Raw genomic sequence first — 26078 nt, forward strand, 5'->3', positions numbered from 1 at the left:
GTGTTAATATTCATTTTCTAGTCATAAAAACCACTCTTTCTAATATTAAAGATTTTTTTTTGCTTGCTGAGTTACCTATACAGGGTCTCCCATATAAAATTCAGCGGGTAAATATCTGGAAAATGAAATAGAATATCCATATTTCGTGAAAGTAGATGATTTTGATGTCAAAGGGTTCTTTTATTTACGCAGAGATTCAGCACTAGGCGTCATCCATTAGGGCGTCGCGACATCGACGCCAAATTTTTTGGATGGTAACTCAGATTTTTCAATTTGTTTTTGGATTCTGCATTTACTTCTGAACTCAGCCATATAGCACACTTGCAGTTTGCCTTGAATACTGATGGAAAAAGGCAATTTTATTGTATTTTATAAAGAGGGCAATGGGTAGGTCAAAATAAATGCAATAATACGAATTCAATAAAATTATTCCATCAGTTATAATTGCATTGCCTGTACAGTTTCATCTAGTTGTGCGTTTCTGTAAAATCGCAGACAAAACGACCTTAAACAAATGTTTCAAATTACCAAAAAATATTTTACTTTCACCATAACTCGACCAACATGATAATGAACGTAAACAATTAGTGATAACATGAATATCATTTCACTAAGTGTTCGAACTGCCTCCCTCCTCGTGGAATACATATATTGCATCTTTTAAGTAATTCTCGATTCGTGACAGATGAAAGCGCCTCTCGCGATATGGACGGATGAACATTTGTGATACTATTTTTCAAATCATCTACATTTCGTGGACATCGCATATAAACTAAGTCTTTAATATATATCCACAAAAAAATCTAGTGGAGTAATATCTGGACTTCGATCTGTCCGTGGTATTGGACCCTCATTTCCAATCCATTTCTCATTAGAAGTGTCATCTAAATAATTGGGTAACTATTCCATTATTATGCACAGGTGCCCCATCTTATTGAAACCACATATTCAGTCGAGTTTGTATTGGTTAAATCTACAAGAAAATCTGCAACATATGCAGCCAGTGAGGGTTCAAGTCATAGCAATAGTGACAGTTATGTTTTTTCATTATAACAAACTTCTATAAGTCCTAAATATGGGAATAGATTATAGTTATTAAAAATAAAACATAAAGATTATCACCTGGATGTAGTCCTTGGACAAAATGTATTTTGTATGGATGGAATTTGTTTTTTGATAAAATACGTTGTACTGACGATTTCGAAATATCACAATTCATTGCTACTTGTCTGGTAGAACTATGTGGTTCCAATAACATTCGCCCTAGCACTGCAACAGTGTGATTCCCATCTGCGGCCTTTTTTTGTTTTTTTCGCTTCCGTTCATTAAAACATCCTTTTTGTACCAAAGATTTGGCTAAGCTAGCGAATGTTTTGGCTGACGGCAATCTTTTGTCAGGATACCGATAAGCGAATATTCTCACTGCTTCATTTGAATTACTTCTTGCTTCGCCATAAATAGATATTATATCCAACATGTTTGCATTTGAAAATTGAACCATTTTTCAATTTAACGAAAAACCAGCACAAATCTGAATACACTTTCGTCAAACCATACGTTATTGCATTTACTTTGACTAATTCTTGGCTCTTTTTATAATATGCAGTAAAATTGCCTTTTTTCATTTGTATTCATGGAAACTACAAGTGTACTATATGGCTGAATTCAGAATTTGATGCAGAATCCAAAAACAAATTGGAAAATCTGAGTTACCATTTTAAAAAATTGGCGTCGATGTCGCGACTTCTTAACGGAAGACGCCTAGTGCTGGACCTCTATCATCTGCTTTCACTATACATGGATATAATTTTTCATTTTCCAGATATTTGCCCGCGAATTTTTATGTGGGATCCCCTGTATTGTTGATAAATATTATGGAATTGAGAATGAATGCACTAATATTTCTTGAAAAACTTTCAGTAAGGTACAATGACAATTTATTGTTCGTTTTGAATATTGATCAGAATATACTTCAGTTTAGGTTATCTTAGATCCAAAGTGAGTTGGTCTATTCGACCCTCCACCGCAACCCAGAAAGGTTTTTTGTGGCTCACACCTATTCACATTCGACCAAATGAACCCAGCTTCTCAAAGAAGCCAATTAGTTTGTATGGTGAGTGGTCTTTCAGGTCAGATGGTAAGAGTCAGGCACTACCGAACTCCGAAAACCTGAATAGGTCCCCAGCGGGGCGGACAATAAGTATGTGCTCTACTGTTTCATCATTTTCCAAACAGAGGCGACACACACTATCGTCCGAGTCTCTGCATATGATGATTCAAATGACAGTGACCTGTTAGAAGGCCTGTTAGACTACGTAGTTCATCCCTACTGTAGTTCAACAACTATTTGGTATCAAGCTTAGAAGGGTGAATAAACGCCTTGGAGTAAGGCAATCCTGGAAGATTCTGCCAGAAGTCCATAAATCTTCTTGCCATCCAGGTGTTTAATCTTTGTTCGGCAAAGCCTAAAGCGATGCCAATGACAGGTTCTGGTCAGATGAAACTGCTTGCAGCCCCCTCTATTGTAAGAGAGTTAGCAGCCTCATTGTCTTCCAGGCCAGTATGGCCAAGAATTCAGACCAGAGAGAATCTGTTAAGTCTTCCTATCGAGGAAACTCATTTTTGGCAATCTGCTACCAATTCAGACGTTGCTCGGAAGGAGCAAAGAGCTTCCAACGCCGCTTGACTGTCCGAGAAATTTTTATTGACTTGTGCATGAGGTTAGATTCTTCCAATCTCTCCGCACACAATTCCATAGCGCAAATTTCCGCTTGAAATGCTGTCGCATAGGTTCATAGGCAGGTTGATATCTCTGTTCTGGGTCTGCGATTGAAAACACCTGCACCAGAACCGGAAGGTTCCAGTCCTCTCTATTGACTTTAGTTTACTGATAAATTATCTCGTTCAATTCAATGAATGTTTTTGAATCATCATATGATTAATTTTTCTGTAAAATTTTCTTGTGTTGTTATGACATACCTTTTGAAGTGAGTGTTGTGTGTAATAAAATGTGCGATTTTGAATGACATCGTCAAAATGAAGGTTGCTATTTGAAAAAGTATTAAAGTAATATTGAAATTGAACACTACAGGGTTCAGTAATATGCATCGTGAAACAAAGGTTGATATATGCCTGGGTTTTATTGAAAAGAGTTCTCTTATTTGAATAATGGATTGATTTTACTGGATTTTGTTCAATGGGACCTGTCGATTTGTTGGTGGTATATATGTTTTCATTCAATTTGTTCCTTCCGAGAGTTTACGAAAAATGGAACGCTCAAATTCTGAACCGATATAGTTGACGCCACAAAATGACGATTTTTCATTTTCATATCACCCTCATGTATCAAATGAAAAGGTTTGATGACAGGGACGCTACTTTCGGACGCTAATTTTCGAGAAGCCAGATATTCCAAACTCAGGAGAAAAGGGTCTCACCCTTACTTCCCCATCATTACAAGACGTGGAGGATGAAGATGGAACACTGGCATAATGGTTACATACCAAGCAAATCATTAATTATAAACGTTATACAGTATTTCCTTTCTGACATCAAACTCCTCTAGCAACTTGAATATGCAATGGTAATTATTATGTTTATTTGTTACTGCATCCTAATTTCGAATTGTTATGTTAGTGACTACTCCTTATGATATCTACTAGTTGACTAGTTGTAGCTTGTGATTAATACGTAAGGAAGCGTCTGAAAAATCGTTGTCATATACTGATCAAAGCAATTTCAAGGATCTATGATTCATTCTGTGGTGGTTCTTCAACGTATAGTAAGCGACCCTAAACTTCGCTGGTCTACAAAGTAGACTATGTGAAATGTGTTCCTTGAAATAATTCATTGTTAGTTCACATAGTTCACATTGGAGCAGCTTGTTAATTCGATGTTTGATGTCTATACAAATTTGATTTCAAAAAGACTATTATTATACAACAAGAAGGCTTTGACAATAAATGACAAATGAGTTTCTCTTGGAAATGTACAATAATATTCAATTTGAACAAGAGTGTGGAACAGGGTATGTAGAAACCACTCACCCACAAGAAACCTGGGATGATCAGGAATTGGAAATCCATCAAGCGTCCAAGTAAACTGTGGTGGAGGGTTTCCTGTGGCTACACACTTCAGGGATACCGTTGGACCTGGCTGTAGAGTTTGTTCAGAAAACCAGTAAATGAGTTCCGGCCCTGCATCGCCCATATCTAGCTCAGCAATGGCTTGAGCTTGATCCCAGTTATTGCTGATGATGCATTGAAACATTCCGCGATCTTCTTTGGTTAACGATTTGATGGTGAGGCGAGGAGGTTCTATCATTACTTCCATTCTGTTATCTTGAGCAATCGGTTTACCTGAAGATTAAGTTTTGTTAATGATAAATGTTTTGAAATATACTTTGATGAAAAAAACATAACGAGATCAAATGTGAAGGTCAATGTTGAGAAAAACTTCTTTTGAAATAGATCATGTAACATTGTTATACTCTCAGTTGACTTAGCCTAAAGTATGGGGAAAGACATTGAAACCGAAGAAATATCTATTTCGAATTCAAACAAACTAAGATTTGAAAGATGAATTCAGTTTATGAGAATAGCGATTTTGAAGCGGTATTTGTGTTATTTTGAAAAAAAAAATACAGCAATAAAATAAGTTGAAATCAGGTGATAATTGCAACAACAAAGTAGCTGATTGATTCGACAAGATGACTGCAAATCACTTGCTTTCATTACATTCATAACAATTGGTGTGCCTGGAATTCATCCACGGTTAGCTTCTTTTCATGATAAAAGATTGTGTAAATAGTAAGATCTCCGATTCAAAATATGAATGCCATTCGAAGTGAAAGTCTTATCAAGTGATGTCTATTTTTCGCAGAAAAAAATGAGAAATCACAAATCTTATCTTCTGAAAATTCACATAGGAACGTGATAATAGCAATATCACAATTTTTTGTGAAATCAGAAAGATATTTACGATTTCATTCTCCATTTGAAAATTATTATACTATAATTAATGTCATTCATTCACCAAATATTAGATGAGCCAATTTCAACTTGTAATGATTCAGCTATCAAACTTTTGTGTTGAAAATTATCGATTGACCTCAGAAATACGGGATAATATAACCCAATTTTTTCGAATTCAACCTAACCTAATCGTATCTGAACCATATGACATATCTGATTCTGAAACTGCAGTAATTCAGTATTCAAAATTTGAAAAAGCATTTCCTATATTTCAGCTGTAGTTGAGGTTGTAGTCGAAATCATAGGAATGACATAAAATGTTGACAATGCTTCAAGAGGTTTTCGCTACACTCAAATTATAGTTCCTATAATTTTTATTGATTGATTTCAACGTACTTCATTCACAAAACGGTTCAGGCTTTCGCGGCCGAAGTTTTCAGTTTCATTATTTTTCAGGTTTGAAGGTTGTCGATTCTTTTTGCGAACTCAAAAAATCGACGGCCTTCAAACCCGAAAAATAGTTACAATGTACTTCATTCATTTCGATTTTTCATCGATTTTCATTGAATCAAAATAAAAAACACTCACCGTTATGAAGCCAGTTAACTTGGGATATAGGAAACCCATTAACGATACATTGAAAATTGGCATCTTTTCCAACATCCACAACTTGAACTTGAGGCTGAACATGAGCAGAAAGCGGAGCTGTTATTTCCAGTGTGACTCTTACACTTTCTTCACCAGCAGAGTTATTAGCGAAACATACATAGACACCTCTGTCTTCTAAACGTACCTGGAAATACGAAAAAAATTGCATTTATTATAAAATAATCATGGGCACTTGATTATTCAAAGGTGCAGTCAGAAATGGTGACAATATCATTATACATACATTTACATACATATACATTTGGAGACAACTGGACAAACTGAAACTCTCAAAATGAGAAAAATACAAGGTAGGGGATGAACACAATAAAATGATCTGATATGAGCTAAATAATCGGCTAGTGTTCAGTGGAAACAATGACAATTATTTATAAATTCATGGGTAGTTAGATGAATGTTTGTGAAGTTAGCATTTTGAGTATATAGGGTGTTTCTTAAACTTGCGGCAAAAAATTAAGGGACTATTCTAAAGATATTTTGTCCTTTGATAATTTTTGATAGGGCGCTTTGTTTCGAAGATACAGGGCAAATAATAATTTCGACAAGAATAATTTTGGTAATTTTAAAATTATTAACGTAGCCGAAATAAAAGTATAACGTACTACACTGGACCTACCAAGTGATAAAAAAACTAACAATTCCGTTGGTACCTATCAACAACTCTAGTGGAAAAAGTAGAAGATTTGAGAAATCGGATAATTGCTGGATTAACGCAATCAGAAATGATTTTGGTGTTTATGAAAGAGTTTGGAAGTCAAATCATCTAGAGGGTCAATTTTTTCAGGCCCGTCTCAACTCCCTACACTGTAGGTTAATGGACTGACACCTATCAGAAAACAACTACTCCCCTGGCTAATACCACGAACGGCGTTCAAATATATCCAAGACGTGTCTGTGCAGGATTCATCAATGAATTTATTCCTGCATATGCTGTTGGCGATACAACTGCCGCAATAGTTTTTCAATTATTGGAATACACTTACAGAAGTTTTTTGGGCTGTCTGGCCATTCGTCAGTGCAAGGGAGTGTCTATCATCAACACAAAGTCGATGATTTCCGATAATTGAAAATTTAATTCCTTCAGAGTATCATTCCTCGAACTAGGCTGAAGCGGACAACAAACAATAGATTTATCATCTCCCCATCTACCTGTGTAACGAGGTAACCAACCATATATCCGAAATTTACTCAATTCCTCGTATAAGGAAAAAAAAAACATAATATAGTCAGTGGGCATACTTGAAGACTGGCTATAAATCAAATCATCTAAAGGAACAATTTGTTCAGGCCAGTCTCAACTACCTACACTGTAGGTTAATGGACTGACACCTATCAGAAAACAACTACAAATGGTCCAACAGAAGTGACGAGGCGCGGGCGGTCGCCTTCACGTCCTCGCCTCGTCTCTTTGCAGTCTCTCGTGGCGTAAAATGCAATGCAGTCAAGCTGCTGGAACATAGCTCCATGAAAATCAAAAGATAAATAGATAAGTACTATTCTGATCATTCCCATATTGAGTTCAATTTGAGAGCCACCGGTAGACAGCTGTTTCAGCCTATTGGGCATCGTAGGTACCGGGCAGGCGGTCCTCGATTGAAGACAAAATGTGAATAACCAAGAAAAGTACTTAACAAAAATAACTGCGTAAACGCAAAGTGTTGGTGGTTTGACCAATCAACCGACAACTGCGGTAGCAGAAATTTGGGAAGCTAACTTGCAATGTCATCGTAAAACGAATCCACATGTTTCTAGAATTGATATAAAATCGAGAGAGGTTAATGCAGTCAAGCTGTTGGAAAATAACTCCATGAAAATTAAAAAATAAATAGATAAGTACTATTCTGATCGTTCCCATATTGATGTTGTCGGTTGATTGGTCAAACCACCAATACTGACAAATAAAATTGGCAAGTTGACTTGGGTGTCACACCAATATGTGGTTCCACTTATGTATATATATACATATACACATACACATATATAAATAATTTTTATATAACATCACAAATCTTATCATACGAATTTAGGACATTCAATCTGAGAAATCAGTAAACAAAAAAATGAAGTTAGTTTTTTCACAAAAACAATATATTTTATTCATTCTAGTTCCTTTCCTGAAGTATAAATTCTTTCAATAATTTTTTTGAATTTTACGATATTTTCATAGTTTGCAGCATCGAGATGAAACAGATTATGTTGCCTTGTATCATGATCATGAATTTCAGAATTTTTATTAATATGAGGTAAGATTTAATTTTTTCATTGATCACCAAATAAGCAATCTTAGGTCTGTCTATTATGAAATGTTCTTCTGAAGAAAATGTGTTTGTTATTGGATACAGTTGGTTAGTTGGAATGTCATATGGAAGACGATACAGTACTTTTAATGCTTTCTTATAAACAATGGAAGTTTTGTTGACGGAATTTTTACAGCATTATCCCCATATATTTATTAAATAATCCAGCTAAGAAAATGTGAGTCCAATTTTTTTTAATATTTCTGGTTTTAATTTTGGACATCTGCTCCATCAATGGCAGAAATTTTTTTGATAAATTTGTCAATATGTATATCCCAACATTCAATTTTGCGAAGAAGTTGGCAAATATCCTGATTTATTTGAATTCAATCGTGCTTATTACTGTAATAGTGCCCAAGTGCCCAAGATTAGGCCTAGCAGGTTACTGACGTCCTTTATCGCCACTGTCTCGCCCCTCCATGTGCAGTAAATACACCACGCTTCCGCCAAGTCTGTTCCATGCTGAAGCCTCGTTTCTGCCAGATGTCCGTTCTGTGTGAAATGGGCTTAACAGATATCAAAACGTGTTCGAAGACTGTATCGGGGAGTGATACATACGTACAAGAAAATAAATATTTCGTAATAAAATTTCGGTGCTCCATCTTGTTGGAAATAAATTCGCCGTGAAACTGATGTAGGTATTTGAAACAATATTGGCCCAGTTATTCTGTTTCCAACGATGTCAGACAAGAAAGTTTGCCTCTCATTGTATGTTCGTGTATTGAACATTTTGCTTATTGAACGTGTCATTATTTGTTGAATGTTATCAGTCGAAGAAAACAATTTTATGAAATTTGGTTCAGCTCTATGATTTTTAAGAAGCCAATACTGCAATGCAATCAGCAACTGATATTTGAATACTTGATTTTCGTGCTTTTTCAGTATCTTTCTTGCTAATTTGTTACTCATCTCCAATTTTTGACTCTGTTGAAGACGCCTTCCATTAACCTCAACCGTAGCAAAAACGATAACTTCATACTCTTCATTTATGATAAACTTGGTTTTCTTCTTGCCTCAAACGATTTTCAATATACATAAAATAATGATAAGCACTACAAGAAAATCCTTGAGAAGCTCTCAGAGCGGTGCCCGTGCAAAAGTAGCGATTCACATTGGATTTGAATGGCTAGAGATTAAATCCATTTGAAAAAACTTTCTCAGAAGGTTTATCCCACATAAACGCAGTTCTCCAGATGGAATAGTTCTTGAACAGTAAAGTTCGAGGTGCACTGAATTGAACCTCATAACGATGAGCCGGCACATTTCGTCACGTATTTTTAATATGCACCGCTCTTGGTGGAATCAAGTGTGCTAAGTCATTTGAACACTTTCCGTGGAAGTAACTATAGCAGAGAGACAATTCTTCAACCTGTTTTCGATGTTTCAGGCTATCAAGGTTGCACGTGATGTTCGCGTCTTCTATCAGGCGGATGGCTCTTTTCTGGATGGAATCCAGCAACTTTAGGGTATGTTTGGAAGCAGAGCTCCATACATGAGAACAATACTTCAAAGACGGTCTGATCTGGGCTTTATAAAGCATAAATAGTTGCTGAGGTGTGTACAGTTTTTTGGTTCGGAACAGTGTTCCAAGCTTTTGAGAAGCAGCTTTTGCTATTCCAGCGACATGATTTTGTCAAGACATATTTCTCTCCTTTTACATACCATTCAAAATAATTTAAAAGAGCTAATATTCCAATATACTCGTTATACCAGGTATAATTTAATACCCGTGGACTTTTCTGTACTGTTCTGTACTGTTTCTGTACCTGCGTTCCAAATAAGTACTTTCATCCCAGATTATAGTTTCGTATGTAGGAAAAGAATAGACAGTTCCACACCATGCTGCTGTCTTTAGTGCAGCTTATTCAGCTGTATTCGGGATGGACTACTGATATTTGAAATAGTAATGGAGTGGTGATCAATTATTTGTTCTGGAATCCTAACCTATACTCATAAATGCGAAAGTCACTTACTTAACACTCACTCATTAATCTTTGTTTCTCCGTACGGTAAGTCCTAGGAAACTGAAATTTGGTATATAGGTGCTTCTTAGGTCTTAAATGCGCACTGAGAAAGGATTGTTAGATATCCTAACTGGAGCGCTCACCGTGGGGGTGAAAGGGACGCGTTTACTTATGAAAATTACCTTTCCTTCACTGTTTCTCCGTGTCTCCGTTCGGAGGCTGAAAGTTTGTATGTAGGTTCGTTTTAGGTATGTTGTAGTTATGCAATAAAAAAGGATTTTTGAATATGTCAACTGGGGTGCCCCCAGTGTGGATAAAAAAAGGGCGCGTTTACATATGAAAATTACCTTTTGTATGTAGGTTCGTTTCATGTTGTAAGTGTGCAATAAGAAATATTTTCTAAATATTCCAACTCGAGTGCCAGCTGCGGGTAAAATTCTTTTTTCATCACTGTTTCTCCATGCTCTTGAATTTCCGAGGGGTTGAATTTATATTTAGTATCAGCATTGCACCCGTGTGGAGCCAGGGCGGGTCGCAAGTCTTATATATTGGCCAAATAATAACATAAAATTGGAGCAGAAGCTAATAAGTACTTTACAAGATTTTCCATATGAGAGTGCAAGCAACTTTTCCTAAACCAAATATCATCAACATAGAATTGAACTGAAGTGTGATGCTTTCCACAAGAGATTGGGGGTTAGTTGTGTAATTGGTGAAAATCGTAATATAGTCTGTGTAATTGAATTTCGACAACGGTTTCAACAGCCTCCGGGACAAGAGAATCATTCACTTGCCTTGTTCAAACAATGATTATCTCGGATGAAAGCACACGTTGCATACCTGGAGTACGGTTTTTTGAAATTCTAATAATAGTGAGTATCTATATATGATGAATGTATAGGTGGGTTTGAGGAAATAAATTTCGGGGCATATCAGATTTTCTCTTCGATTAAACCTCTATCAAATAACTATTGCTATGAACTAGTATGAAAACTGATTATTTATCGAATGACATCTGAATTTTTGTCTGAACCGAGTAGAGAGTGTATTTTTGAAATTTTCATACATTCATTTCGGAAGTTTTCGGAACAAAAAAGCCTGCCGCCCCCTCATAAATGACAAACGCTTTCTTTCGCACAAAGCAAAAGTTGTGTGAGGTATATATATATATATATATATATATATATATATATATATATATATATATATATATATATATATATATATATATATATATACAGTGTCACCATTAAAGTGCGCACCATATGGGAAACTTTTTTTTTTAATAATTGAAAAAGTGCATTTCTAGATGGAATTTAACAAAAAGTTGTTCGAAAAAGTTGTGTCTACGGCAATTTCATATCCATATGACAAATTCCATGCAACTAGGATAAAGTTAACATTTTGCTTATTTTTGACAGATATCCCCTTTATTTTAAAAAACAAGTTCGGTTAATTGTCATCAATTCACGTATACATAACAAACTTATCATGGAGTTTAACTTTTCTGATACATTTTCACTCATACGGACATTTTTAGAGAACAATTGAAAATTTGCTATAAACATTTTAACATGACTGGTACAAAGTTTCAATCACTTGGCTATTTTCTTAAACAAACGTCAGTACCTTCAATTTTGAAAAAGCAGACATAACTCAAAAAGTGCAATAAGTATTAACAAAATTACTAGAGTTGAAATTACATTAAAATTTCAATATTCGGTATTTACAGATCATTTATAAACACTAACTAGGGCGGTAAGGATGCTTAATCACGTTGAATAAAATTTTTAAGTAGGTCTTGACAACCAAAATGCATGCTATGGTAGTGTCAAGTTGTTGATTCACTTGTCAAATTTTTAACAGTTATTGTTGCAATAATGTTGTCTCTTCAGAAAATAATAGATATAGTTTTAATATGTGGTGAGAATACACCATACCGGCAATTAGCTAACATTTTAATGAACGGCATACAGGAAAAATGTTCAACATACTACTGTGTCAAGGATAATGTCGAAATTCAGAAAAACAGGATCCGTAGCAAATCAATTTGAGAAAAAGCACACTCCAAGTAAATATGATGAGGAGGCACAACTTAACATTTGTTCAAAAGTTATTGAACACGGGCAAACGAACATAACCGATATTATAAAAAATACCGATTACAAAAGAGAAAGTGTTAGAAACATTTTATTAAAGAATACATTTTGGCCTTACAAGCCAGAACAAATACAGGCAAATTTACCTAACGTACCTGAAATACCTGAGTTAAGACGCTCTGACCGTATAAAGAGACAGACAACAGGATGACCAGTTCAGTTTGAGGAGTGCCAGAAGATGACAGTACTACCAACTGTCGAAAGCGCTCGCAGATACTTAATAGAACATATAAAGCTTCAAATCCTTTTTGTAGAATTTAATATTGAAATATATATATATATATATATATATATATATATATATATATATATATATATATATATATATATATATATATATATATATATATATATATAAACGCTTTGTTATCACGTCAAGTTTTCGAAATTGTCTCTTTTCTTCTTCAGGGCTCATATCGGGAGTTTGAGAGAAGCTAGTTCCTTCTTAACATTTTATGTAGAACAAACAGTATGAATGTACAACACCATGGTTCAATTGAGAATATTTGTTTTAAGTGAGTCACGAATAAATGTGATCACATAGATGTGTGACCAGTGTCCATTTATAAGAGTTATGAATGTACAGCATGTTGAAGCTCAAGCCTTCTTCCCAAAGACATGTTTTTTGAGACATCTATGTGATTTATAATGAATCTTTCACTGTGGAGTGGCAGTATGACATGTTATATACTAACTGAGTTAATAATACTTTTGTGGGATGTCGCTAGACATATATGATTACAATTTGAATGAGAAAAATTAGGAAGCCTGAATTAGGGCTTCCTATTCACTTTATGGGAGTCCATATATATATAGACCATATATCATATATGGAAATCAAAGAATAATTAACCAGTCTCATACAATTCGAAACATAAATTTATATCAATAGATAAATGATGAAAAGTGAATTATGTCACTCGTGTGTACACTTGTGTGTACTTACAATTAACGAGGTCATACCTTTTACGTGCGATTCCTATCATGGGTGGGACGATAAGCAGTGAAAATTGATCGCCCGGCCTTTCGGCTCGAACCACCATTTCAGCTAACGATCGATTGAATGAGTGGATCAGTGATCAGTGGCACGCTAGTAGATGAACAACACTGATTCTGTGACATCGGAAATTCAACTAACAGAAGCAATGAAGTACATAGAGCTCTGAACAGCCTACGTAGAAATAACGCCATGGAGGTAAACGGGGTGTGCAGCGTTAAAGAAAAAAACATGGCGTTCAGCGTTAAAGAAAAAACATGGCTGACATCAGAGTATACAGGGTGTGCAGCGTTTAAGGAAAAAAACATGGCTTCCAGCATTAAAGAAAAAAAGGCTACCATCGTGATATACAGGGTGTGCAGCGTTCAAAGAAAAAACATGGAACGGACATTAAGCGGAATATACAGCGTTAAAAAAACATGACTGCCAACATGCAAGAAAAAACATCCAAGTTGGCATCATTAGGAGATGACGAAGAAAAAACATAGATGGCGCGCGCAACATGAAAGGTTAGGAGGGTCTGATATTTTTTTGTGGGATCCAACATGCCAGAAGGACAGCATTATTTGTCATTGATAAATGTGTCAAATATATGAATCAACAAATATTTGAAGGTGATTGACAATGTTTCGTGATGAATTTCACTAGTTCGGACTTCCATTGTCTACTATATAAAATGATTTGAAATCCCTGAAACAAGTAAAAAAGAATAATTAAAAAAGAATAGTTGAAAATAACAATTATATTAAGCAACAATAAACCTGAAATGAAATGATAGTGAAATAACCTACAAGTAAAAATAAAATAATTGAATAAATAAAAATTAAAGGAATGAAAAAAGAGAATAATAAAAAATAAAAAATAAAAAAGTGTAGAGAGTCCAAGTCACGTTAGTTCACGACGTTTCGATTGTTGGTATCTACAATCGTCTTCGGGTGATGACTGGACTGATTCCTCCGAGAGATGACTATTTTTATAGGCCGTTGAAATACTTTCACTTTCTCTACTTTCCATTTTCCGCTTCACTGATTCCGTGAGAGATGACCGTTTTGGCGGGAGTTGGTCATTTTTCGTTTGATGATGGGTTTCCATATGTTTCGTATATCTACGCTGGCCTGGCTGAATACATTGTTGGACAACATGTATGCGGCTTCCTTGAATTTTCTCCTGAACCAATGTTCCTCTCTGTGCAAGATCTCAGCTTGGGACCACTCGATGTTGTGTTGATGGGTCCAAACATGGTCTGCTATTCCTGATTTGCTGGTTTCTCCTCGCTGTGTGTGCTTCTTATGCTCGGCAATGCGATTGCGATTCTTTTTTACTTGTTTCAGGGATTTCAAACCATTTTATATAGTAGACAATGGAAGTCCGAACTAGTGAAATGAATCAACAAAGTTTCGTATCTGAACGATTCATTGAAAAATAAACACTTCCGGTTTATAAAAATTGAGATGAAAGCAAAGTAATGGTGAATTCAGAATGGCCATATCGTGTAGAGTCCAAATCTACAATAAAATGGCCACTTTCGGTTTTCACTTCCGGTCGTCCGATTTCGATAATTTTGACATCAATAGATTCGTCTCGATGTCAAAAAACATAATTAAGCATTTGCAGAAGTGTTGAAAGCATAGGAGGCTAACTTTGTTATTATTGAAGATGACAGTGGGTTGCGGGTACTCTAACGTCACAATTTTTACTAAAGAACACGAAAATGAAAATTATAAGTATGCAGCATAGATTTTCCATCATTAAAGTAGGTAATTATAAAGTCTTTTGTATCTAAAATATGTATTTCGGATGTTATAATTAAATTTAACTCGGTTGTGCAACGTTGCCAAATGTTAGGTGGTAAATGGGGGGGAGTGAGGGGACGAAAACACGCGGCATTGGAGGTTATGAAGGGATTTCGTGTAACGTTTTTGTTTTCATCATCATCATCATTATCATCAGGTGGTGAAGTTTACTAAAAGAAAGGAATGGAACATTTCAAATATTCATTACACATTTTCATTTTGGTGATAGGTATATTATAAAGCCATTTGTATAAAATATCTGACTTTCGGTTCTTTTGTAAATATGGTGCATACAGGGTGAGACCCCTTCGTTGTTGTTACCGAATGTCGGAACCATCCACGATGTATTGTCATATTTCTCTAAATTCACAACGCTTGTAGGTATATCCAGCTCGTGAAATTTCGAAATTAGATAGTCACGTTTTTGATGTCCTCGTACATAAACGATATCAATAACGTGTAGATTTTACATGAGGATGGCATTCAATTAATTATATACTACAAAGTCGGAGAAATACCTCAATCCATGAACGTTTCGCTCCAGGTAACAGGCGGTGCGACAATCTTCTTTACTCAAACAGAAAAATGGTTTGTTTGGCAGCAATAAAAAGTCACTACACTGATTTCCAATCGTAATGGCTATCTCCTTAGAATGGAATTGTTGCTCGATGATGAAATTTCGAATATCTACAGTTGCTATTCTCATGTTGACTTTGCGATTGATACTGAAGCAAAATTACATCTTCAGTATTATTCTAGGTATCCGTATGTTTTTTCGCCCTCCAGCTTCACTCAATACCATTTCAGCAGCTCGCAAAGCCGAGACTCCAGATTTTTTAATAATAGTAGAAAGTGGTTTCCAATTTTTAGTAATATTTTGGAGCATATTACGTCGAAAGGCCGCCCCTATACCAAGCTTACGTTTGGACTTCATCACTCCGGTGACGAATATAGGGCTCGCCTCGTGCAAGACGTTCTTGTAGTTTCGTACCAGGGCCGCAATACTGATAGCCTGGTAAACGTAATTCGAATAGCAGCTTATTGATAAGCATATTGACGACACTTTATCCGCGATAAGTCAATATGAGGAATGATGGATGACGTCAATGTACACGCTACATATTGAAGTGAATCCTTCAACCTCCCATCAGAACCCATCAGAATATGGAGGTCGTTCCACAAGACAATACGTTACCCATAGACAACTTGGACTATTTGAATGATGGTGTCAAGTATCGAAAAAAACATGGCAATTTGTTGCCCAATTCGTTTCGCCATCGGGGTGTGGAAAAACCAACACAGCTTTATCGATATCATTTCATCCAAATGGAGCTAACTTTGACAATGTCTACGTGTACTCAAAGTCGCTCTATCAACCCAAGTATCAGCCGCTTCGAGAGATATTGGAAAAAACCAAAGGAGTCGATTATTTTCCATTTCAAGACAACGAAGAAATTCAGAGTCCAGAGGCGGGTAAACGAAATTCCATATTCATATTCGATGATGTATCCTGCGATGGCCAGCAGAAAATTCGTGAATATTATTCGATGGGTCGCCATGAGCTCATTGATGCCATGTATCTGTGAGGCAGTGAAGAGAAGTTAGTAATTTTGTGAGTCTTCGTTACAAAAAAATATGAAATCTCACAGCTAAAGTAAAAACTCAAACCTGTAATATTCTGTTATGTTTTGTGGTTATTGAATACCTCATTCCATAAACTTTTCGAAAGGAGTGGACGATGAATAATTTAGCGATATTTGTTTATGTTATTTTTATTGATTCAAGATGTTTACCATTGGTAATGGGAGAAGCGCTCCTATTACCCTACCATGGAATCGTAGCCCCTTTCAAAAAACGAATGCCTTATTTTGTTTTTCAGATGCTACAAACAAGACATCGAACGACATCAAGTGGCCAGTTGGATCTTGGCTATATTAGAAAGTGAAATATGAACTATACGAAAGGAATGATTATATCAAGCACTTATTGATCATACACTGATTTCAAGTCTTAGAATGAATCATCTGAAAAAAACCTGAAGAAGGCAACCAGGATTTTGTTGTTTATCTGTCGATGAAAATAATTTGTTTGATGAGGGTTCTGAATACTTAGAGTAGGAAAATGTATGCATCACATGTTTCAATGTTGGTACCGTTGCAGAGACTGTGGTAAATGGGCCTATTCTGAGTATTCGAGTTACGATGACCTTATAGACTACATTTAAAATATTCAAGATTGTATATTCAACTGTCAAAAAAACTTCATTTTTGTTGATTATTATGTTCTAATAATTACTATTTCTATCGATGGGGTTCAATTACCCAACAGAGGGTCATAAATACCGGAAAACCTGCTTGCTTATTCACTAAATTGTCCTTTATAACCGATATACATAATATGATCTCGAGATTTTAATATCTTTTGACTGTACCCAAACATAGAACCCCTCTTTTTCTTGGCTCTTTTCCTTATAACATTGTACGCTTATACAGGGCTATTCAAATTCGTTTCTGTACATGGGGATCTCGTGAACAATAGGAGATAGACTATCGGTTGAGTTATGGCAAAGTTGCATATTTCAGAGACCTATCCAATGATGTGAGAAAATCGGATATAGCTCTTTTGGTTCTGGAGATATACAGGAAAAACCAAAAAATCCCAAATTATTTTTTGCCTATATCTTCTTCATTCGCAGACATATTGGAAATCTGTCCACATTCTGCTATTGGCACTTGATGTGGGCTCTCAGAATATATCGATGAATCTTTTATACCGGGTGTCATCTGACTTGGGCCACCCCCATCTTTGAATTTTTAACTACGGACCTGTAGTTTTTGTTGTAGTTTTTGGATCGTAGACGTTCACTTCATACTGAGAAATTAAATTAAATTTTATATTTCGGGATTTTTCGGTAATATTCGATTATAATTGTGTGAATTATTCCCTTTTAAATTACGGCCCTGAGAATTGGTTGACTGAGATGAATAAAATAACAATAGCAACTTTCACGTCTCCCTATGTACCATAGAGTTTTTCGAGAGTTTTTTTTTCATTTTCAGATACCTATTCATATTTTTCCATTGCTCTGAGAGTTTTCTACAATGAACTTCGAATAAGGAAACCTTTTATGATTATCTGAAACATATCTACAACAAACATATATTATATGTGTTTTGATGAGCAGAAAAAAAAATGGTAGCAATAATAACATCCGAAACGAACACTATAATTTTCATGAGAATTGAAATGAAGTAAGTAGTTTATTTACACAGAAAAATTTATTGTGCAGTAAATGTTCAAATTGGAGTCCTTCAATTTCGAGACAAATAATGGGACAATAAGATGGTCTGCAAGATCACTAGAGCTTACTATTTTGGACTATTTTCTATGGGGGACATTGAAAAATAGGATTTACGCTGGCAGAGAGATAGAAAATGTGAAAGACTCGAGATTGAGGATTTTGAATGATTTCGCAACAATGCAGCAAATAAGTGTATAAAGTGCAATAAGTAATATGAAGAATCGAGTTTAAGAATGTCTCGAAATAGAAGGACTCCAATTCGAACATTTATTGCGCTAATAATTTTTTTGGGTACCTATATAAATTACTTCATTTCAATTTTCATTACAATTATAGTGTTCGTTTTGGATGTTATCATTGCTATCATTTCTTTTTCTGCTTATTAAAACACATATAATATACTTTTGACGTATATATGTTTCAAGTAATCATAAAAGGTTTTTTTATTCGAAGTTCATTGTAGAAAACGCTCAGAGCAATGGAAAAAATATAAATGGGTACCTAAAATGGGTACAAAATAACTCTCGGAAAACTCTACGATACATAGGAAGACGTGAAAGTTGCCATTATCTTTTTATTCAACTCAGTCAACCAATTTCCAGGGCCGTAATTTCAAAGGAAATAATTCACTCAATTATAATCGAATAATTCCGAAACATCCCGAAATATAAAATTGAATTTAATTTCTTAGTATGAAGTTAACGTCTACGATCCAAAAACTATAACAAAAAATAGAGGTCCGTATTTAAAAATTCAAAGATGAGGGTGGCACAAGTCAGATGACACCCTTGAATACATTGTAAGAGCTCACATCAAGTGCCAATAGCAAAATGTGGACGAATTTTCAATATGTCTCCGAATAAAGAAGGTATAGGCAAAAAAATAATTTGTGATTTTTTGGTTTTTTCTGTATATCTCCAGAACCAAAAGAGCTATATTCGATTTCTTCACATCATTGAATAGGTCTCTAAAATACACAACTTTGCCATAAATTAACCGACACGCTATCCCTCATCGTTTACGCGATCCCCATGTACAGAAACGAATTTGAATAGCCCTGTATAATCAGCTACTCATTGGATTGAAATCACTACCACCACTCAGCTTCAAAAACAATCTGAATTCGGTTCTCTTCTTTCATGAAATTTGATCAGTTGACACCTATACTTGATATTATTCACCATAAATATGTGGAAAATATCAAAATTATCATTATATTATCATAATAAATTTCCTTTATGTTTATGACACGACTTTTCACATTTAAAATATCAAATTATCATTCATTCGTTTTTTGTCTCTCTTTCCTGCTTTTTACCCATTCTTTTTTTCTTTCCTTGATTTTTTTTCATCAAGAAAATATTTTGTATCAATATGAGTTAGCTGTTTCTGTTTGGATGGAAGACCAATATCTGCTTTGATTTATCATGTGCAGATGTTGAATTATGCCATTTGTGAAGTAAGGTTAGTATCTCTTGCAATAAGTAACCTTTCGATAAAAGCAGGCCCTATTCCCCGAAGCCCCAATACATTCGGGAGGGCGTGCCAGCATTATCAACCAATGACCACTTTCCACACCGTGCGATAAGTGGTCATTGGGTCCGAGAATCATGTGCCCTGAGCAAGCGCAGTGAGCCAAGAATGACAGCCTTATGTATCTATGCAGCTAAGATTTCTGCCTTAGTGCGGCAAGCCGGTATGAATTCAAGATTCGAGAGTAGAGAGAACATCATTCCACCAAGGACTTCAATAATCAGAACAAACATCTTGACAGAGTGATCTGGATAGAGTCAGCGGAGTTCGAACAAAAAATCTCGATATTTTATCCGTTCTTTCTTCTCTTTTCTGACGATATTTGTCTCGCCAGGAGCTGAAAACTCCACGACAAATATCGTTTTGCTCTGGTGGTCGAGACGGACAACATATGGCTTATTAGCTTGCAAGAGCCTGAGTTTGGGGAACGAATAGTTCCAATAAATTCGGCACTTCTCGTTCATCACAACGGATTCAATGTCTCCCGGAGCGTAGGGCAACACCGGTGTCTCGTCAATACCATAGGAGTGCCGTAGATGGTAATATAGGCACTCATAGGGCCGCGTTATGTCGATGGATGTAGGCCGAGACCGCATATGCCGTAGCAAAGCATTTATTATAATTATTATTACTATTATTATCATTATAATTTTTGAATTATGCGATTTGTGAAGTAAGGTTAGTATCTCTTGCAATAAGTAACCTTTCGATAAAAGCATTTATTTATTTTTTTCACCGTAGTGTGCGCTGGTCAGGCCCTATTCCCCGAAACCCCGATACATTCGAGAGGGCGCGCCAGCATTATTAACCAATGACCATTCCCCACACCGTGAGGTAAGTGATCATTGGGTCTGAGAATCATTTGCCCTGAGCAAGCGCAGTGAGCCAAGAATGGCAGCCTTCGGCATCTGTGCGGCTAAGATTTCTGCCTTAGTGCGACAAGCCGGTATGATTTCAACATTCGAGAGTAGAGAGGGCATCATTCCACCAAGGACTCCAATAATCAGAATAACCATATTGACAGAGTGATCTGGATAGAGTCTGCGGAGTTCAAAAAAAAATCTCGATATTTCATTCGTTTTTCCTCCTCTTTTTTGACGATATTTGTCTCGCCAGGAGCTGAAAACTCCACGACAAATATCGTTTTGCTCTGGTGGTCGAGAAGGACTACATCAGTGTTATTAGCTTGTATGAGCCTGAGGGTGGGGAACGAATAGTTTCAATAAATTCGGCACTTCTCGTTCGCCACAACGGATTCAATATCCATCGGAGCGTAGGACAACACCGGTGTTTCGTCAATACCGTAAGAGTGCCGTAGATGGTGATATAGCACTCTTAGGGCCGCGTTATGTCAATGGGTATAGGCCGAGACCGCATATGCTGGACATGCTGATAGCAAGTGCATTAGGGTCTCGGGCGCCTCGTGGCAGACCCTGCACCTTGTGTCAGGAATATCTATATCCATCACACGACTGCGGTAGACTAAGCTGTTGAAGACACCATCCTGGCAAGCCATGATGAACCCCTCAGTTTTCGACTTCAGCCCACTCGACCTGAGGAAAGCGAACGTCAGGCGCTTTGATTATGCCAAGGTGTTATCCTTGTGTTTCCGCAGAAGTGAGGTGATCTCTGCGTCTTTTATCTGAGCTTTCTGCTGAACGGGTTCCAACTCGGTGAGAAAGTTGTGGTGACCTCGTTCAGTGTCGAAAACTATACCGAGTTCATCAGCTGCACGGGCAGCTGTCCTAAAGATAAATGCTTCAATTCCTACTCTCTCATGGTCACGGGCCATGAAGAGAAGGGGATCCGTACTCCTGATGACTTTACAGGCTGTATCCAGTACCATTCTGTCATGCACACAATCCCTGTTGTCGGGGGAAGTACAACCGTGTAACGGGATTCAAACTCCTATGGAGATGTATCATTTTTCGGGTTTTCACGTCGAGTTGATACAGCTCCTCCCGAGTCCACTTCACTACTCCAAACGAGTAGAGTAAGATTGGAACGGCAAGCATATTTGTTGTTGCAACTTTGTTCTTTCCCGACAGTTCCGATAACCAGATCTGTCGAAGTTTGTGCTGATACTTGCCGCGGAGAGAGTTTTTCACTGTTTTCACCTCTTGTGAGTGGAGTTGTTCCACCCCGAGGTAAGTATACGTCTCTCCGGCATCCAGATGGTGTAGGATGCTCCCATCTACGAGCTGCACATCCTCTCCGTAGTCCCCGCATCGTCCTCTTTTGAGATGGACCATTGCACATTTGTCTATCCCGAATTTCATACTGATAGCATGCGTGTACTCGCGTGTACTCTTCCACCACCATCAAGGACTGATAGAGATCCTTCTTTCCAGGGGCATGAAGTTTAAGATCATCCATATAAAACAGATGGGTGACCTTGTGTCTCCGGTTTCCGGGGGTGCCACAGTTATACCCTCGAGTATTTCTGAGCGCAGCGGATAATTGCAAAATTGAGATGCAGAAGAGAAAGGGACTGAGGGAATCACCCTGAAATACACCCCTTCTGAAAGTGATCCACCCTGTTTGGACTCTTGCTTGACCAGATGTTATGGTGAAGCGAGTTCGCCAAAGTGGTATCAGTTGTTCAATGCATCTCACTATGTTATCGGGTACCGCAAGGCATCTGAACAAATGCAAGATGAGCTCATGCGAAATTGTATCAAATGCCTTACGGTAATCGACCCAGGCTATAGAGGGGTTACGCTTATATTGTATCGAGTCCTGCGTTACACATCTGTCGATGAGCAGGTTCTCTTTACATCCAGCGACTCCTCTCTTCGACCCTCTCTGCTCATATATCCGTTCGAACACTCGGTCAATTGCGGTGAGTATTAGTGTGTATAAGATGCTTGTGAACAACTTATAACACGAATTCAAGCATGTTATCGGTCTGTAATTCTTAGGATTCGAAAATCTCCGCTTTTGGGGATAAGAACGGTCCGCCCCTCGACAAACCAATCCGGAGTCGGCTGCTCCCCATCCCCATGAGTTGAAAACTCTGGCCAGATGGCGGTGGGTGCTTGGTAATTTTTTCCACTAATAAGTGTTCAGTCCATTTGGGCCTGGAGCAGCAAAGTTCTTGGAACCTACAAGGGCTCTTCGAACGTCATCCAGGGTAATCGGGTTGCGCAGTTCATTGAGCTCAGGCTGTCAAAGCTTTCTGTTGAAAGCTTCGAACTGCGCTAGGGCTGGAGTGTCTAAGTTGAGTGGCTGCGGGTGTTCATAGATATCCTTCCAGAAAGATTCCACCTGATCAGCGGTCGTCGGATCATCCACAACCCGTGACACTTGCATTCGTATCCTATCAAGGCAATGCCTCGACTCAAACTGTGATGGATACGTCGTAGATTGGCGGCTATTCGCCGCACTGCGGGCGTGAAAGGCCTATTGGCCGCCCACGCACACATTGGATACGAGACGCGTGTTGTCTCGCCTACCTGATCTTAGGCTCCATCTTGTATACATGCCGTTCAATCTTACGAACCGTCCTTTCGTCCTTCCGATTCGGAAAGCGATTGGACGACGTTATACATGGCGGTGTTGATTTGCCAGATGTCAGCCTCTTCTATTAGAATGCTATGAACCTCCGCATCCAAACAAGCCAGTTCTAATGGCGTCAGGGGCCTAATTCTGTGGAGCGCCCTGTGTGTTCTGATTGACTTCATTGGTGGCATGATGCGAGTCCCCTCTCCAGCCGTGCCAACGGGTGGTAGAGCTGTCACTTCTGCCACTTCGTTAGCAGGCTGGGGAGGAGCTATAAAGCCCTGCCGTCGAAGATAGGATACGTTATCCCTAAAATTTTGGGCGGAAAAAGCGGCATGCTCCGGATGTGTTTCACACCACGGAGCATGCAATCTCGCCATGTAACCTCCTCGCGCGGGCTCACTACTCTCGGAGCAATGCATATAAAGATTTCTCTCAGCTCATGCGTCCACTCGAAGCGTCCGTTGTCGTTTCCTGGGTTGTCATCAGTGGGCAAATTATCGTTATGGGCCCCAACCACCTTGCCTTTGAACCCTCCAAGCGGGTCGATTGTGGGGGCCTCTTCCTCGATTATTGGGAACCAAGTGTTGGGTCCACCGGATGGTTTGCCCTGTGGACACACGGCCGGCACCGGAGGGAGAATAGAGTTCACCTTCCTGGGTGCGCCTGGGCTGCCGATCCGGTTTTGCACCAGTTGCTCGGGTAAGTGTGGCAACTCATCAAGGGCCAAGGGTGTTAGTGGCCATCCTTACTTATCATTATTATCATTATCATCATCATTATTATTATTACTTTATAACTGTAATTTGTTTAAGTTTATATTACGTGCACCAAATTGTGTTTAATATTTAATGATGGATCTCATTAGACATATGGTTTTTTTTATATGGGGTAATGCGAGCGGAACTGACAGTTGTAATAAAAGTGATTTTAACAAAGTGAGAGTTAGTTTTTTTATTTCAAAAGTTCTTGATGATTGAAAGACTGATAAGTGTGTAAATAAAAAATACAACAAAAACTCGCATTCACTTCGTCATTTCCTTACATGGCTCCAATTCCCCCACTCTCCCCTACCATGAACTCTGTTCTGACATAACTTAACTAGATGGTGAACTAGAAGACAACTGGAGAATACTATGAGACATCAATGTACACCCAGGTATACCACCTTTCCTGTTATAAAGATAATGCGAATCAAAAGAGAAGGTAGCAATAATCTGAAGTGCTTTAAAAATGTTGAATTAGAGATTTGTGGAATTGGCCGTGGTGGTAGTGCGCCCGACTCACGATCGGAAGATCGTGGGTTCGATTCCCGCCTCGACCAGATATTTTTCTCGAGAGAATTTATCTGGTTCAAGCGGGGATGATTCTGCAATTGTGTTAGGAATCACACGTTAAAAGGTAAGACCTCGTTAGTCCTTAGCTCGCACAAGTTTCTCAACTCCTGAGAGTGGTCGTTCGTATGGGGGGCGACAGCTGATTAACGGAAAAACAGATTTTAAATAGACAGACAGATTTTTAATTCACTAGTAAACTGAAATTTGCAATCTGTCAAAACTTCTTAAAGCAAGTCTATGGCAGAATGGTCTCTGCAATGTTGAATATCATGAATTACTTCAATCATATGGGAGAGAAAAACGGATTCCTGCTACGGAAGATGGATCAACGAAATAAAATTCAATATTGGGCTATTTTAACACGGTAGAACTTGATGTATGAAAATGAATCATTCAATAAATGTGAAAATAACAACCCAAATCGATTAAAGTTCCCATCTGAACACTCGGACCAAATGAATTCTCCGCTGCCGAGAAGTTGTGGAGAACTTTTCATGTTCAAACTTTATAACAACTGTGGCTGAAACATGATCGAAGCCAGCTTCCAGTCTATTATTATCAATCGTTCAATAAACTTTGTCTCAGATTGATCGGTGGACTCGATATATTGGGCTCTGGTTCCAAAAATTAATAATATGTGAGATATGAATTGATAGTCAAAAGAAAATTGACCTTTGTTAATTTTGTTCTGTAACTAGATTTAATGATATGAAGTATATTTGAAGGCTCAGGGTATTTTCTGGTGTCACTGCCTCTTTTGGATGTCCACTGCGTTCTGCATCATCGGTGTCTCTACGACCACGTTTAAAGTCAGCAAACCAACGTTCAATTTGTGTGATTATTTATTTTATTTATACGACAGGTTTCGAGTTTGATCCCATTATCAAGTATATACTTGATATTGGGGTATAAGTATATGGGGGACAAGTATATACTTGATAATGGGGTCAAACCCGAAACCGGTCGTATAAATAAAATCTACCAGTGGTATGTAGACAAAAGTGTTTTTATTCATTCAATTTAAGCAACGTTTAATTGTTGTTACTGATGGAGTGGAGTCTTTATAACACTTTTCAAGCCATTGCTTCGCTTGAACGATATTTCAGAAGCAGTGTGAAATTGAAATACGAAATTGTTTCTGATGCATTGTTTTGAAAGTAACAAAAGTGGTGTCAGTTCCAGCACAATAACTCGCAAACTTATGACTAGATCATCATGAAAGATTAGCGCCATCTATGTGTTAGGCTTGAGACTTTTCAGCCCATGTAGTATATGAACTGGAAACCATTGAATTCATTACATTATCATTTCAGTAGGAATATTTCCATAACAATTGCTGACCAAATATTTCTTTATGGAAATTTTCAACAATAACGTATACGGTTGAATGAACTGAACGTAAGTTTGAATCAATATATTTCATGACTTTGCTCACAACTCCTCTGAGTTGCTACTAACTGTTTGAATTAGCCTTTTGCAATTGATATTTTATATTGAAAGTTTTGCTCTCATTCTCAGGTAGTCCGGCCACTTTATAATTGCTCAATTGAATGA

General features: G+C 37.4%; 1 protein-coding gene across 2 annotated transcripts in view; it reads right to left on the reverse strand.

The window, feature by feature from the left end:
- The window catches only part of Dscam4 (Down syndrome cell adhesion molecule 4), a 585723-nt gene that overhangs the window by 106789 nt on the left and 452856 nt on the right, over nucleotides 1-26078 (reverse strand). For both annotated transcript variants that reach the window (XM_074180747.1, XM_074180746.1), the window contains exons 6-7: nucleotides 5562-5766; nucleotides 4047-4358 (exon numbers count right to left, since the gene is read on the reverse strand). In XM_074180747.1, coding sequence (XP_074036848.1) covers nucleotides 4047-4358; nucleotides 5562-5766 — 517 coding nt within the window. The remainder of the gene's footprint in view (nucleotides 1-4046; nucleotides 4359-5561; nucleotides 5767-26078) is intronic.

The sequence above is a fragment of the Leptinotarsa decemlineata genome, unplaced genomic scaffold (assembly GCF_025532065.1).
Source record: "Leptinotarsa decemlineata unplaced genomic scaffold, Ldec_3_MD MMD2_tig00026299_RagTag_RagTag, whole genome shotgun sequence".
In the NCBI taxonomy this organism is placed as follows: domain Eukaryota; kingdom Metazoa; phylum Arthropoda; class Insecta; order Coleoptera; family Chrysomelidae; genus Leptinotarsa; species Leptinotarsa decemlineata.